Source organism: Lampris incognitus, chromosome 12 (genome assembly GCF_029633865.1).
Source record: "Lampris incognitus isolate fLamInc1 chromosome 12, fLamInc1.hap2, whole genome shotgun sequence".
Classification (NCBI taxonomy): Eukaryota; Metazoa; Chordata; class Actinopteri; order Lampriformes; family Lampridae; genus Lampris; species Lampris incognitus.
Window position 1 is genome coordinate 56,890,664 of NC_079222.1, and position 16,507 is coordinate 56,907,170.

A 16,507-nucleotide genomic window follows, 5' to 3' on the forward strand; every position below is an offset into this window, starting at 1 on the left:
GGAGGGTCTTGAGGGAACCAAAAACAGCAAGACGAAAAACAGGAACACAGAAGTTAGACACTAGGAGAAACAAAACAACAGCGTGGGACTAGGCATGAGAAAGGGGTTAAGAGGAATCACAGGGATAGGCTTGTCAGAGCTTTACCACAGGGTTCAGTACGTCGAAGCACAGAGAGGCGTTGTGCGAGACGTCTTGTAGAGGGCTGCCTGATTGTCGCAGGTGTGCCTGATGGATGATGGCAAACATGTCTGTGAATGTTCTCATTCATCCAGGTCATGGTTATCCAAAGGAGTTGAATCAAGTGCAACTGGACTTGGTATAAACATCTGGTGCAGCGCAATGCTCGTCTCCTCAGAGCGCGAACCGAGCGCTCGGATGTTCCTGGCGTGTCCGAGCTGGAGGAGTGGCTCGAACGTGCCGGCGAGGGAGCTCGGGGCAGTGAAATCACAACATAGGCACAAAGTAGTCCCCGTCCTTTAAGTAGGATTCAAACGAGTTTAGCACTGTGCCAGAAAGTCCCACCCAGTTTTCCAGTCGGTCTAGTAATGTGTTGCAATTGACTGTACCAAATGCAGCACTGAGAGATGAGTATCTTGTACACTAATGACTGTCGCAGCAACCATACCAATAGACACACTCAAATTTGTGGATGATTCCGTGATTGTAAATCTTTTAGAGGGGGAGGAACAACAACAAATTGTGCTTTGAAACTCATGTTGCTTCCACATCAAAGAAGGTCCAGCAAAGACTTTTTTTTTCTGAAGAAAATGTGTACATTTAATGTGTCCTCCCAGATGATGACTCTCTTTTATAGAAGTTTTATTGAAACATCCATCCAGCCATTATCCAAACCACTTATTCTGCTCTCAGGGTTGCGGGGATGCTGGAGCCTATCCCAGCAGTTATTGGGCAGCAGGCGAGGAAACACCCTGGACAAGCCGCCAGGCCATCACAGGGCCAGTTTTATTGCCAGTTGAAACAGTTTTAATGTATTGTTGCGTGGTTTGGTAACTTGACTCTGGCAAACAAAGAAAGGCTTGATAGACTCATCAAATGGGCTAGTAAGATTTCAGGGAGAAGTCAAGCTCAGCTTACCAACCTTTATAATAGGAAGGTGTTCCGAAAGGCCACTTCCTTTCTGGAGTGCCAAGGTCCCCCCCTTCGGCCAGAGTTTGAGCTGTTACCCTCAGGTCGTCGGTTGAGGATGCCCTGTAGTAGGACTAAGAGATACAAGGCTTCCTTTGTCCCCACTGTCATCCAATTGTTAAATAGTAGATAGTATTCACCTGTTGACTGCAGATTGCTTGTTTCCATGGTCTGTATATTTGAACTCCTTTGGTTCTCCTTGCCCACTATGTCCTGTTGTTTTTGTTTTGTTTTTGTTTTTTGTCCATCAGTGATGTGTCAATTCTGCTTTGGTGTTTGTATGTTTTGTTTTGTGTGAGAATTTTATATATACTGGCTGCAAACTAATTTCCCTGTAAGGGACAATAAAGATACTTTGGCGTTTGACTTAGGCTCTGACTTTGAGATCCAATAATACCAGGACCGAGATTCTGCCACTGTCTGTGTTTAAGCAGATGTCCTTAAAGACCATAACAAGAGCAGTCGCAGTGCTGTGCTGCGGTCAAAATCCTGACTGGAAGACATCAAAACAGTTGTTTAGTGCAAAGAAGTTGTTCAGCTACTGGAAACATATTTTTCAATGATTTTACTTATAACTGGGAGGTTTGATAGGGGCCTAAAATTGTTCATTAGTGAAGTGTATATATTATTCTTTTGTAAGAGTGGCTTGATGACTGTAGTTTTTAGGGTCTGCGGGAAGAAACCTGCGAGAAGAGACGTGTTGACAATTTGCAGAAGATCTGAGGCCATGCAGCATTTTTGAAGATGTTTGGAAAGGTCTGTTGGCAGAATATCAAGGCAGCAGGAAGAGGATTACAGGTTGTTCTGATCTGTTATTCTCACCTATATGCTTATTTAGGTGTCGCACACCGTTATTACACAATGCCTAACGTGGCTTGCTTTATTCCACCGTATTGCAAGACTACCCGAATCATATTCCTCGCGCTTCTCCCCACATCAACAGGTGACGTCACATACATACGGGTGCCCTTACATGCCAAACCGGTACATGACATCCCTCCTTTTCTGGGAAATAAACTTCAGGTTAATTTCAATTCAAAAATATGAACCCATATAATGACAGTATCAAAACATTCCCAACCAAAACACATACCACATATTCTGTATGCTTTCACCTTAATTAGAACTATGGATTAATTCTCCATTAACACATATTCACTTATGAACAGTCCGTAAACATATAAGACCTTTTAACATGTTAATTTCACATTTGCATCATCAAACAACAATCGTCACTGAACTTGACCCAACAGTTTTTTTTACATTTCTCCAGTCTATGTCATATCATAATCTGCCAGCCTCGATGGCAAGCGTCTCTCTCTTGGAGGCCTGTCTGCCCCCGGCCGGGGTGTCATTGCTGGTGTTGCTCCGCTCTGCGTTTGGAGCACCCAGTATCTCTCTGTTTGATGTGCAGTCCTCGGCATCCTGTGATGCTTCTGCTCCCTACGGCAGGTGTCTCCTGAGTACTGGTGTATCGCTTCACGAATGTTGTGTTCCGTGTGTATCTGGCTCCGGTTGGAGATTCGACGACAACTTGGTTTCCTGATTTGCTCACCACCTTGTGTGGCGTTGTGTTGAATAGTGTTGTCAGTTTATCAGTCTTTTCTTGTCTCACCAGGACCGTGTCACCGACATTGACATCCGAGTACCTGGCGTGACGCCGTTCGTCTGCACAGATCTTTGATTGTCCTTTCTGTTCTGCATCTCTGTCTCTTACCTCCAGCTCAGCGTGTGCTGCTGTGATGCTTGGCAGCTTCCCCCTCATCTTTCTTTTGAAGAGCAACTCCGCGGGACTCTTCCCTGTGGTCGCGTGATCGATGCTCCGGTATACTGTCACATACTTTCTGAGTTCTTGCTTCCAATTGAGTCCATCTGAAACAGCGATGCGAATCCTCTTCATCAGCGAGGCGTTTTGACGTTCTACCTCGCCGTTCGCCTGCGCCCATCGTGGCGTTGTTTTCACATGCTTGATTCCGTTGGTGTCACAGTACTCACTGAACTCCTCTGATTTGAACTGAGGACCCTGGTCCGACCTCAGTGTGACGGGAAGTCCATGTCGACTGAAGATTGTCTCTAGACTGTCTATCACTGTTGACGTGGTTGTGGACTTTAACGCGTCATACTCATAGTAGCGGCTGTAGTAATCAACTACAACTAGAATCGAGTCACCTGTCGGCAGAGGTCCGAGTAAGTCAATGGCAATATCTTGCCAGGGCCCCTCTGGTAACTCTGTTGGTCTTAACGGTTCCGGTGCGTCTGGCCGAGCAACAACTTGACATGACCTACAATGTCTCTCGGCTGCTCTGTCCATTGTTGGCCACCAGACTTTGCTCCTGAGGTGCTGTTTAGTTCCGACAATTCCTAAGTGTCCTTCGTGTGCTAGTGAGAGAGTGCGTGCCCGCGGTACTTGTGGCAGCACAATACGTGTTCCACGTAGAACCAACTGTCCTATTACACATAACTCACTAGTCACCGCGGCATATGCTGCGCACTTCTCAAAGTGTCCACTCTCAATAGCTTTACGCACCTCGATCAGCTCCTCGTTGTGGGCTGATGCCTCCTACACCTCGCGGGTTGTCAGTGCTCTGGGTGTGGCACTCACTGCAACGAATCTCACGTACTCGTCGGATCCGTGTGCATGTTTCTGTTTCAGTGCGCTGTTCCCCAGCAGACGTGATAGTGGGTCTGCTATGTTCTTTTTGCCCGAGATATGTACTACTTTAAAATCATAAGGCTGTAACCTTAGGACCCATCGCTCTATACGAGCGCATGGTTTCGAGCGTGGGCTGTAGATGGATTCAAGAGGTTTGTGGTCTGTAACCAAGTCAAATCGTCTACCATAGATGTATGGGTGTAACCTTTCACACGCCCATACCAGACCTAAGGCCTCTTTCTCTGTCTGAGAATACCTGCGTTCACAGTCGGTTAGACCACGACTGACATAACAAATGGGAACATTTTCTCCATTCTGGGTCTGTACTAACACTGCTCCTAATCCCACTGGACTAGCATCTGCAATGATTTTGGTCGGTGCATCTTTGTTAAAGTAGGCTAGTGTCCCTGCTTTGGCTAAGCCCTCTTTCAGCGCCTCAAACGCTTGTTTCTGTTCTGGACCGAATTCAAACGGAGTGTCCTTTCTTGTCAGGCGTTGCAGCGGCTCTGACACTGTTGCAAACTGTGGAATGAATCTGCTGCTGTAACTTACGAGCCCGAGGAAGCTTCTCACCTCCGATGCGTTTTCCGGCTCTCTCGCCTCGCTCACGGCTCTCACTCTCTCCTCTGTAGGACCGATTCCTTTTTCAGACAGCAGGATTCCCATGAAAATCAGTCGATCCATGTTGAACTGACACTTGGCAGGGTTTAGCGTCAGTCCGCACTCCTCCAGTCTCCTCATGACTGTGTGTAGTCGCTCGTTGTGTGTCTCCTCATCCTTAGCGTGGACTATGACATCATCTGAGATGTTCTCCACACCTTCTATACCAGCCAGTGCAGCGGCGATTTCATGCTGGTACTGTTCGCTGGCGGAAGACACGCCGAAGATGAGTCTCTTGTATCGGTAGACTCCGTTGTGGATGGCGAATGTGGTGATTCCGCGTGATTCTGGGGTCATTTCAAGTTGGTGGTAGCCCCACTTTAAGTCCAGTTTACTAAACACCACCGATCCATTCATCCCTTGTAGTAGCTCATCCACAGTGGGTATTGGATACCTCTCTCTGATGATGGCAAGGTTTGCCTGTCGCATGTCTAAACACAGTCTTATTTCTGAGTTTGCCTTGGGCACGATGACCACTGGATTTACCCATGGTGTTGGTCCATCGACCGGTTCTATTATGTCTAGATCTAGGAGCTCTTTTATCTTGGCCTCCACAGGCGCCCGTAGGTTGAAGGGTATACGCCTGAGTGGCTGTGCTACTGGTGTCACCTCTGGGTCTATGTGTAGCGTTATCTGTTTTGTTTTCAGCTCCCCTACCCCCTGAAATACAGTCGGGTACTGCTGCTGAAGTGATTGGTTCATGTCTCTGACGGCTGATATGTTGGCACCTATTTTCAGTACACCTAGTTTCATGGCCAACTCTTTTCCTAGTAGTGGTTCTCCATCACCTCTGATTACTATGAATTCTGCTTGTTCACAGCGTTCTCCTATTTTTACTTTGCATGTGAACGCCCCTTTAATGGGTAGAGGTTGGTTAGATGAATAGGAAAATAGTTTCCTTCCCGGCTTTGGGACATATGAGTGGCACCTAATTTTCTCTGACTTTAAACCCTCCCAGGTCTTTTCGTCTATCACATTGCAAGTAGCCCCGGAGTCGACAAGCATCTTCAAGCTAACTCCTCCCACATTTATGTTGAGCCTATCTGACTTGTTTGTATCACTCAATACAGAGGCATAATCATGTTCTTCTATCTCTATTTTATGCACTTTTTCCTTTCCTGTTGCACCTTTTGTTTTGCATTGCTTTGCGAAATGGTCTCTACCTTTGCATTTGCGACACGTTTGGCCGCGCGCGGGACAATTGGGGTCTTTCCCAAAGTGGTCTGAATGTCCACATCTAAAACACGTTTTGTCCATTTTGTCCGTTGTTCCTCTATCCGCGCCCGGTCTCCCTTGTCCTCTTTTCTGATATTTCCCTCCTTTCTGTGAGACACGACTCACAGTCGCCTCTGCTTTCCCCTCCCTCACAGACATCTCCGCCATTTGTTCTTCAATTTGTTCACACTGTGCCGCCAGCTCGAGAGCGCGAGCAAGCACCAAACCACGCGCCTCCTCGAGGAGTCTACGGCGAATATAACTTGACGTGCATTTGCTTACAATTGCATCTCTAATCTGATCGTCTGTGTCTCCACCGAAACCGCAGTCTTTTGCCGCACGTCTCAAGCGTGTAGCGAATTGTTGTACTGTCTCCCCCTGATTCTGGGAGATTTTCTGAAATGTCTGGCGGGCGAATGCAGCATTTACCTGAGGCACGAAATAGCTGTTCAAAGCTGCAACAGCGGCATCATAATCAGTCACCTCTCCGGTGCCGTCCAAAGTTGAAACGATGTCCTGTGTGTCTGGACCCGCGTGATGCAGAAGACGTGCTCTCCGGCGCTGCTTCACTGCATCCTCGGTGTTATCCTCGATGATCAGACCTTTCCCATCAGCAAACAGTTCAAATGACATTAGCCATCTTGTCCACCGCGGCCCCAAAGTCGCCGGGTCGGAGTAGCAATCAAACGTCGGTACGCATGCTGTCTTTTCCATGCTGCCGCGCTAGCTAGCTAGCTACAACTGTTAGCTACACTTCAGATCTAACTAAACGTTACGAACCTTAGCTCATCACTTAGCTTAGGCTCGGTACATCACTCGTCGCCATTGTTCTGATCTGTTATTCCCACCTATATGCTTATTTAGGTGTCATTAATTATAAATGATTAGGCACACCGTTATTACACAATGCCTAACGTGGCTTGCTTTATTCCACCGTATTGCAAGACTGCCCGAACAATATTCCTCGCGCTTCTCCCCACGTCAGCAGGTGACGTCACATACATACGGGTGCCCTTACATGCCAAACCGGTACATGACACAGGTGTTGTATAATGTCCTCCAAGTTTTAATGGTTGATGGGATGAAATTGTGTCATGTTATCTGAATTGACTTTAGGTGGATACAGAAAAAAACACATACCCTGTACCTAGTACAGAGGCACCGACTCTGCCAGTCTAGTTTTCTGAATGTTGTCATTGAAGAAGGAGGCAAATTCATTGCAGGCCCTGGTAGTTAGAACTTCAGAGGCTACTACCACAGGAGGGATTGTTAGCCTGTCGACAGTAGCAAACAAGGCACGTGCATCATTGTTCTTTTTGGCAATGACGTAAGAGAAGTAGGACTGCTTTGCATTTCTCAGTTCCGAATTATAAACGTGCAGTCTCTTACAGATGTTATCATGAACAGTAAGATTGGTTTTTTTTGCCACCTGCGTTCAGCTTCATTACATTTTTTTATATTCTGACCAGCGTGGCCCATCTCCATGTAGATCTTTACCAGAGACCACTTTCACCTTAGTGGGAGCAATGGCATCAATAACATCTTTAATTTTAGAATTGAAATGATCTACAAGCAAATTGACGGAGACCCAAGATGGGGTGGGTGTGGAAGAGAAAGCCTGAATAAATACGTATTTCACTCCTTTCAGTGATATACCATTTAGTGATGACCTCTGTTTGAACATTTGTGTGCATGGAGATAGTACTCTCAAAGAAAACACAGGAATGATCCAAACCTTGGTGATAATTAAGTCCAGAGTGTCCCCCTTGTTGTGTGTGGGCCCCGTCACATGCTGAGTCAGTCCATAGTTTTCAACAACACAACACAGTTCTTCGGTTCCTCTGTCCTGGAGCTGCCAACATGGATGTTTAAATCAGCAGCAATAACTACACAGTCAAAGTCAACAATATTATAGACAGCAGCAGTTCAGTTAAGCCATCAAAAAAGTTTGCATTGTATTTAGGTGGCCTATAGATATTTAGAAATATAACTTGAGAAGACGAATTGAACTGAAGAGCTAAATATTCAAAAGAAGCAACATTTTCCTAAGATATTTTCTTCCATTTGGGCAAATCATTAAACAAAATGGCAACTCTACCTCCTTTCTTATGCTTTCTGGTTTTGCTCATGAAACTGAAGCTGGGAGGGGTTGACTCAGTAAGAACTACCCAAGTTTCAGTTAAAAACATAATTGAGATTGTGCTTGATGATGAAATCATCGATTAAAGTGTTTTTCCTGCCAAAGTCCTGATGTTTAGTAATGCTAAATTTAGTGTGTTAAGAGTAATATCCGCCCAGTTTTTGGTGACAGGTTGTGGCTGCTGGCGTACAACTGGAGTCAGATTAGATAAAGTAAGCTATGCATTTGGAGTACACTTAAACTGGTCAAATCAGGAATTGCAGACCTTCAAGCTGCTCCTCACTGTCTGGGGGGGGGGGGGGGGGGCTGTATAAGCAGCAGTGGGTCCATACCCAGTAAGCAGAGGCAGAAATGAGCTGAAAGGGGGCTGGAGTAAGGATGCAGTTGGTCCTAGTAGTCAGCATGCCTTGTAAGGCTGACTGCAGGGAGGTTGCCCTTGGTTTGTTTTAGATAAGCAGGAACTTTTGGTGCTACATAGAAACATCTCATCAATCCCCTTTATCGGCATCCTTAGATTGTGTGAGATATCACCAAGAGATTGGGGGGGGGGGTCTGGGAATGATCTATGGTGTTGTCCTTTTTGTTCTGGGTAGAAAAGCTTGCTCTATGCTTCCCAGATATTCGTGACTCTTTACTCCAGTAGTGGGGAGCTCGAGGCTATAGGTTAAGTCGGCAGTAAGCATGTGGACCCCCACTCTATTTAAATGAACTCCATCCATTCGGAAACGGTTTCATTGCTCCCAGAACAGGTTGACAACTAAGCTCATTGTTTGAGCAGTGCATGTGGAGGAAAGCCAGGTATTTAACACCAGCAAGCAACATAAACATTCAATTCCTTTCCCTAAAGTGGGGATTGGACCTGACACAAGTATTTGAGCTGGGACTTGTCGCTGGGATTTTCTGGCCGAGCGTGGCACAGCTGGTGCAGTCAGTGGAGGGGAGAGAGAGGGGGGGAGGCATTTTCCCCAAATCTGGTTTATGGTCTGTTCAACTTTAACTGAATAGGATTACTATTTGCTGTTATTTCAGGTGCCCCCTATTGTACTGTCACAATATATGCTAATAGAATCACTGCTGTTATTTTAGGTCTCTCCTATTGTACTCCATCCATCCATCCATCCATCCATCCATCCATCCATCCATCCATCCATCCATCCATCCATCCATCCATCCATCCATCCATCCATCCATCCATCCATCCATCCATCCATCCATCCATCCATTATCCAAGCTGCTTATCCCAGTTGGGGTCATGGGATGCTGGAGCCCAACCCAGCAGTCATTGGGCGGCAGGCGAGGAGACACCCTGGACAGGCCGCCTGTACATCACAGGGTCGACACACACACACACACACACACACACACACACGCACACACACCTAGAGACAATTTAGTACGGCCGATTCACCTGACCTACATGTCTTCGAAGCACCTGGAGGAAACCCACGCAGACACGGGGAGAACTTGCTCTCCCTATCCTACTCAATAGTCACTAAATAGGATCACTGTTGTTGTTATTTCAGTTCTCTCCTGTTGGAGTCACAACTTCTTTCAACTTGTTTCTGTCAAGATGTCAAGTTGTTTCCCGACATTCAGTTGACATTATTCATTATCTAAATTGTCAATGGGTCGTCACCCCTAAGTGAAGGTCACTACCTTCAGATGTCTTTCCGTCGGAAGTCTTTTGAAGCCTCAGTCTAGTTAATATATTCCAGTGCATCAAATGTGGACGTCTCCACATTAATTCCCCCCATTCCACAACCAGAAGGGAAAACGGTCTCCACAAAGCGAAGCCAGTCTAGTTTCCGAGGCCAGCAGGGCTCGCTGCGTTTCAGCCACAGAGCCGGGAACAGACAGTCTCTTCTCTTCAAGAGATGAAATCTGAAAACTCAGTGAAAACCCTGGTCACTTTTGTGAATAATCTAGTTGTCAGAGTTGAGTTCTGCTCGTGGAGAAGTAGCAAAAGGTAACAGAAAGTAACAGAAAGTAGGAAAAGTTCGGAAATCAAAAACCAAAGCGGCGAGCAAGAGCAAAAGTGTCTGCTCTGGAAGCTGGGCAGAAGCACGGTATGTAGTAGCAGTTAGTAGCGTTCATCTCAGATTGCTCGTCATGGGGGTGCTAACTGAGAGTGAGATAATATTCCAGTTGAGAAGAACAGATAAAAGGATTCATATTACAGCTAATGTAGGTATACTTTGTATCACCTTGGTTCTTAAGCGCTTTTGAAATGTCTTTTGGCGTTTTGATGACAATTTTAAATTCTTACTTTTCCCCAGCTTTTGTTCTCATCTCATTGTTCTCTTTGATCTCTTGATCAGACCTTGTACATCAAACCGTAAATAAGCCAAAACCTTATTTTATGGATAACTATGTTGTTTTCTTGTGTGTTAATGATTTGTTGTCCATTGTATCATGACGAAATCACCGAATCCCCAATCTATCCAACAGGAGTGGCTGCTTTGGACAGTAAGGCCTCAGGAAAGATGGGCATGAGAGCTGTGATATACTACATGACCACCACCTTTATTGCTGTTTTCGTTGGTATCATAATTGTTCTCATCATTCACCCTGGAAAAGGATCTAAAGATGAGTTTGGAAAGCAGCAGAAGATAGAGCAAGTCAGCACCGCCGATGCCTTCTTAGATCTAATCAGGTAGCCTGCATGGGGACGTAAGGTTACTGTGTGCTGATGGAGCCATGACAGTCCAACAGACTAACAGTAAATGGCAACATACCTATTACCTATCATTCCTCAACCACTGTGCAATTTCTCATTTCAGAAATATGTTTCCACCAAACTTGGTCCAAGCCTGCACACAGCAGGTGAGATTGAATATTTACAAAATGTGCTCGACATTATACTCATTAATTCTGAAAAGGAAAATAAGACTCAACATGTAAATCTTTCGTACAAAAATGTTGGGATATTCCAACTATACAAAGGAATCTGTCTATGTGATGATTTCAGTGGGAAAAGGCTAACTGAGAATATAAACTAAAATCTGAGGGAGCTATTTGACTTACTCTGGAAAGGATATAATGTCAAGTAGCACCAAAGGAGAAAACTGGCCTCTCTCTCTCTTTTTTTTTTTTTGGAGAAAACCAGAGTTTTTGTGGAAGAATTGAAGGTCACGGTTGGGTCAAAGTTGGATTGGCGGATCATTGGCAGGGCAGCAACAGTGTCATTGTGATGGCGGGATATAAGGGAAAGTCTGCAATCTGAGAGGAGGAGACTACTAAAGGCAGGACTATACCATGGCTTGAAATTGCAAGACTGCAGGGAGTTAAAAAAACTGTGGTTTTGGACAGTCCCCAGGGCCAAGGCCGAGCCAGACGGACCTTTAGGAAGTCAACACAAAGAACCGTTATCTCATTCATGAGGTTCAGATTAGTGCAGTGGTCTGTATCCGCTCTATCAATGGGCACTGGTATAACCTCGATCCCCTAATGCCCTCATCCTCCAGTTCAAAACCAAATATGGAACACGAGTGGTCCACGTGATGGTGACAATGAATGACACGATCTTCAACTCAACCAATACCACCCAGGAGACCATGGAGATCACCCAGGAGGAGGTGATCCCCGTGCCAGGACAGGTGAATGGGGTCAACGCTCTAGGGCTGGTGGTCTTCTCCATGTGTTTTGGCCTTATAATTGGCAACATGAAGGAGCAGGGCCAGCTCCTTAGAGATTTCTTTGATAGCCTCAATGAGGCTATCATGCGTCTTGTTGCTATCATCATGTGGTAAGACATTAATTCACCTTTTTTGGGATGATAATCCACTGCTCTTTGAATAAGTATTGTGCTGTCACATCATCTTTACCAAAATCTTGTCAATCCACTCCTTCCTCAGGTATGCTCCAATTGGTATCCTATTCCTGATTGCAGGAAAGATCGTGGAAATGGATGATCTCACACAAATGGGAGGCCAATTGGGCATGTACACCATCACCGTTATCATTGGTTTGATGATCCATGCTATTGTTATCCTCCCAACTCTTTACTTTGTCATTACACGGCAGAACCCCTTCATTTTCATTGCCGGGCTTCTGCAAGCTCTGATTACAGCCCTTGGGACATCTTCCAGGTAAAGGTACAATTCAGTGTTCTCAGAGTCCTCTCATTGTTGGCTAGCTCAGTAATATAACTCCTTGTAAAAGGTACACCAGCACTCTGCCTGATCCTATTTGTCGATTTCCCAGCTCAGCAACATTACCTGTCACATTCAAATGTCTGGAGGAGCACAACAGAATTGACAAACGCGTCACACGGTTTATATTGCCGGTGGGCGCAACCATTAACATGGACGGAACGGCACTTTATGAAGCTCTGGCGGCCCTCTTTATTGCCCAGGTGAACAATATGGAGATGAACTTTGGTCAGATCATCACAATCAGGTAGGAGTCAAGAGAGTATGATAAGAAACAAGATTTATGTGATCAGTTACCACGCTGTTAGACTGAATAAAGAATCCCCCTGTAACTCAGCTGTGTGTGTGTGTGTGTAAAAGTATTACAGCAACTGCAGCCAGCATCGGAGCTGCAGGGATTCCTCAGGCAGGCCTGGTCACCATGGTGATTGTACTGACCTCTGTTGGGCTTCCTACTGATGACATCACGCTCATCATTGCAGTTGACTGGTTCCTGTGAGTAACTCCTGGCGCTATGTTAGTAGGGCAGAAAGAACACGAAACTCTCATGTACTTTAAATGCACTGATAAATGTCCACGCCGTATTCTGCTTGGCACCGGGAAGAATTAGTGGACGTGTCGATCAACTCACGGTGGATCTTCTCTCTAACTTTAAAGGTCACACCACCTTTTTATCTACTACCACCCAGTGACACACTTGTCCTTTATCCCCAGAGTCTTGTTCTACATTTTCCCTTTTGTGTTGAATATTTTTTCGAGTTTTAACATAGAAACATAATTAGGCTTCCCAAATTAATCACTTGAATTAGAATACCCTTCCCAGAAATTACTCAGCTAAATGGGGTAACAAGAAAAAGTCCTTTAACTAGAATGGACCAATTGCAAATGTGTATCAAAGCTTCTTTTAAAGAAAACATGTTAGCCTTAGTCGAGCAGGACGAAAGCTCGGCTGATCCTACAGCAGTAACATGTGATCTTCATGTCTCCCCCTGTCACATTACTCCACCCTGTACATCTTCCTCCTGGGCTCAGTGACCGTCTACGCACCACAACCAATGTCCTGGGTGATTCCATTGGAGCAGGAATTGTGGAGTTCCTGTCCCGTCATGAGCTCCGCAGCCGGGATGTGGAGATGGGAAACTCGGTACTAGAGGAGAAGGAGAAGAAGAAGCCTTACAAACTCATCTCCCAGGATAGTGATTTTGAAAATGACAAACGTTCCCATAGTGAATCCAACATGTAATAAACATTTCCAGTAACTACACATTCATAAATATGGCACCTGGAAAAATGCTCAAGATCATGGGTTCTTGGTTCTGTGCGAGTTCTCTGCGAGTTTTGTGTAGAACAGATGCTCAGTGAAAGGGGGACAGTGTTGAGGGATGGGGTTGGGGGTTTAGGGGGCATTATGACTTTGGGATTTTGTTTTCAGAAGTGACTCTCCCTAGGATATTCCCATGATCACTTGTCCTGATCTCAAAACACTTTCTATTCCTTTAAGAATTGGCCATTTTTACACGTTTGAGCCACGTCACCTTTTTAACTGATTCCAGTTGTCATGCACCAATCATGACTTTCCTCTTACAGCAAGTTTTTTGAAAAATATTGCATTAATTTCTTAAACATGCACGTGTTGTTCGCTGCTTCTGACCTGCAACTAGCAGTGATTGTTCTATTTGTTTTCCAGTTCCCTGTAGAATAGAGTGCCATATGGTAGAATAGAGTGCCGTATGGTAGAATAGAGTGCCGTATGGTAGAATAGAGTGCCGTATGGTAGAATAGAGTACCGTATGGTAGAATAGAGTGCCGTATGGTAGAATAGAGTGCCGTATGGTAGAATAGAGTGCCATATGGTAGAACAGAGTGCCATATGGTAGAACAGAGTGCCGTATGGTAGAGTAGAGTGCCATATGGTAGAATAGAGTGCCGTATGGTAGAATAGAGTACCGTATGGTAGAATAGAGTACCGCATGGTAGAGGCCCACAACGTGTAGTGGTCTAGGAAAGAGGTCTAGGAAAGAGTAGACAGACTTTGACAGGTGAAGTAGAACATGGAGCACTTGAAGCTGAAACAGTGATTTAAAATAAAGCACATAGTGCATGTTAGCATATAGCATGTCATATAGCATGTTAGCATATACATCCAGGCTAAGTAAGCATGCCACTAGTCCTGCAGCCATGTTCACACGTGTAAAGATGAAATCATGAATTAACTGCTTTCGGTTCATTCAAATGAACGTTGAATGATAACTTCAAAAATAAAACTTATAGATTTTTATCAACCATACTGCTACCTAGAGAAGCATGGTCAAATTTAAAATGTGTACAGATGTTTCTATATTCTGCTGACATTTATTAGTCGATATTAATGTTTATTATAAGTATATAATCACAGTATTCAGGTTAACTGGTATAGAGGTTTCACGTTTAACATTCTCTCACTCACACAAGCAGGGAAGCATGCACTGGCATTTCACACACACGCACACACACGCACACGCACGCACACACACGCACGCACGCACACGCGCGCACACACAGACAGACACACACAGAGTTGGAGGGCACGTTGCAGTACCAGACTATTCCACGGCGCATGCTGCCTCAGTGGCCCATCCCTGTGTGAGACCAGTGTGCCGTGCACGGATCACGTGACTGCTGTATGCTAAATAAAGCTTGATGCTGTTCATGTGAGACGTCTGGGACTACCCTTCAATAAATGTGTTGTGATAAGCCCCCTTCTTCTTGCTGATCTTAATCCAAGTGAATTCAGACATTGGGAAAAAAATTGCTGTTCTAATTTACCCCCCTCCCCCTTTTTCCCCTGCCCAATTGTATCCGGCCAATTACCCCACTCTTCCAAGGCGTCCCGGTCGCTGCTCCACCCCCGCTGATGATCCGGGGAGGGCTGCAGACTATCACATGCCTCCTCCCATACATGTGGAGTCACCAGCCGCTTCCTTTCACCTGACAGTGAGGAGTTTCACCGGGGGGATTTAGCGCGTGGGAGGATCACGCTATTCCCCCCAGCTCCCCCGAACAGGCGCCCCGACCGACCAGAGGAGGCGCTAGTGCAGCGATCAGGACCACCCGCAGACACGGCCAATTGTGTCTGTAGGGACGCCGACTAAGCCGGAGGTAACACTGGATCCGAACCAGCGATCCCCGTGTTGGTAGGCAACAGAATAGACCACCACGCTACCCGGAGGCCCCGTGTGCTTTCAAAATTAATGCGTTAATTTTTGTGATTAATTTGATACGTTTAATGTGTTAAAAATGACCCCAATTAAGGCAGCTGTGTTTCGTTTGCGTCCTGAGGCAGCAGTGCGCGGCAGCTTCCCGGGCGTGTCTGTTAGGCTCGCGCACCAGAACCCGACCCGTGTGGCGAAACCCAAGACAGACAGACACGAGATGACTTCAAAATCTACAAAGGGGGGTTTTATTGTGGGAGGGAAATGTATGGTGAAAAAGGCGTTCTGTTAGTGGGATGTGTGAATAAACTATGTGTGGTGTCCCGTGGTTTGCGTGTATAACTATGTGTGAGTGTTTTTAGCCAATGTGTGGTGTGGTATGTAAATGACCAGGAGGTGTTGAAAAAATGTGCGTGCACCTGGCAAGAAAGTCCAGTCCGTGATCCAAGAGGGGTTGTCCGAGAAAGTCCAGGTCCGAGATCCGGGAAGTCGAGTCGGAAGGGAGGGGTCCCGATAGAGGGACAAGGGGGGAGATCGCAGGAGAGGTCCGGGGAGAAAACGTGAAGGTCGCTGGGGACGAGGGAGACGCGGGGAGCCGTGGAAATCGCGGAGGGAGAGTCTTGGGAGGAAACAGAGACAGGAAGATAAGACACTGGGGAATAAACAGAATGCAAGGAACGCTGGAGGGCTTGTCAGAACTTTACCGCAGGGTTCAGTACGTCGAAGCACAGAGAGACGTTCTGGGAGGCTTCTTGTAGAAGGCTGCCTGATTGCCACAGGTGCGCCTGATGGATGATGGCAAACACCTGGTGCAGTGCAGCGCTCGTCTCCTCAGAGCGCGAGCCGAGCGCTCGGATGTTTCCGGCACGTCCGAGCTGGGGGAGTGGCTTGAACGTGCCGGGGAGGCAGCTCGGGGCGGTGTAACCACAACAGGACCCCCCCTCCTACGGGAGACACCGGGCGACCGTCCGATGGCGTTGGGGTGGGCCCGATAGAACTCCTCCAGGAGTGCGGGGTCGGCCAGGTAGGACCGGGGAACCCAGCTGCGGTCCTCGGGCCCATAGCCAACCCAGTCCACCAGGTATTGGTACCCACGCCCCCGGCGGCGTACGGCGAGCAGCTGGTCGACATCCCAGACCATGTCACCACCGTCGAGGACCCTGGGGGGTGGAGGTGCTTGGACAGGGGGAGACAGGGGGCTGGTGGCTACCGGTTTGAGGCGCGAGACATGGAAGACGGGATGGATCTTGAGTGAGGTAGGGAGATGGAGACGCACCGCCGAAGGGTTGACGATGCGGTCGATGGTGTAGGGACCGACGTAGCGGGGAGCCAGCTTCCGGTTGAGGGTAG

At 46.6% G+C, this 16,507-nt stretch overlaps 1 protein-coding gene across 1 annotated transcript in view; it reads left to right on the top strand.

Annotated features, from left to right (window-relative positions):
- Nucleotides 1-13,230, top strand: part of LOC130121506 (excitatory amino acid transporter 1-like) — a 43,884-nt gene extending 30,654 nt beyond the window's left edge. Inside the window, exons 4-10 of the mRNA XM_056290323.1 lie at nt 10,264-10,468; nt 10,596-10,638; nt 11,280-11,560; nt 11,670-11,903; nt 12,019-12,213; nt 12,327-12,461; nt 12,999-13,230. Coding sequence (XP_056146298.1) covers nt 10,264-10,468; nt 10,596-10,638; nt 11,280-11,560; nt 11,670-11,903; nt 12,019-12,213; nt 12,327-12,461; nt 12,999-13,209 — 1,304 coding nt within the window. The 3' untranslated portion in view covers nt 13,210-13,230. The remainder of the gene's footprint in view (nt 1-10,263; nt 10,469-10,595; nt 10,639-11,279; nt 11,561-11,669; nt 11,904-12,018; nt 12,214-12,326; nt 12,462-12,998) is intronic.
- Nucleotides 13,231-16,507: the final 3,277 nt, after the last annotated feature.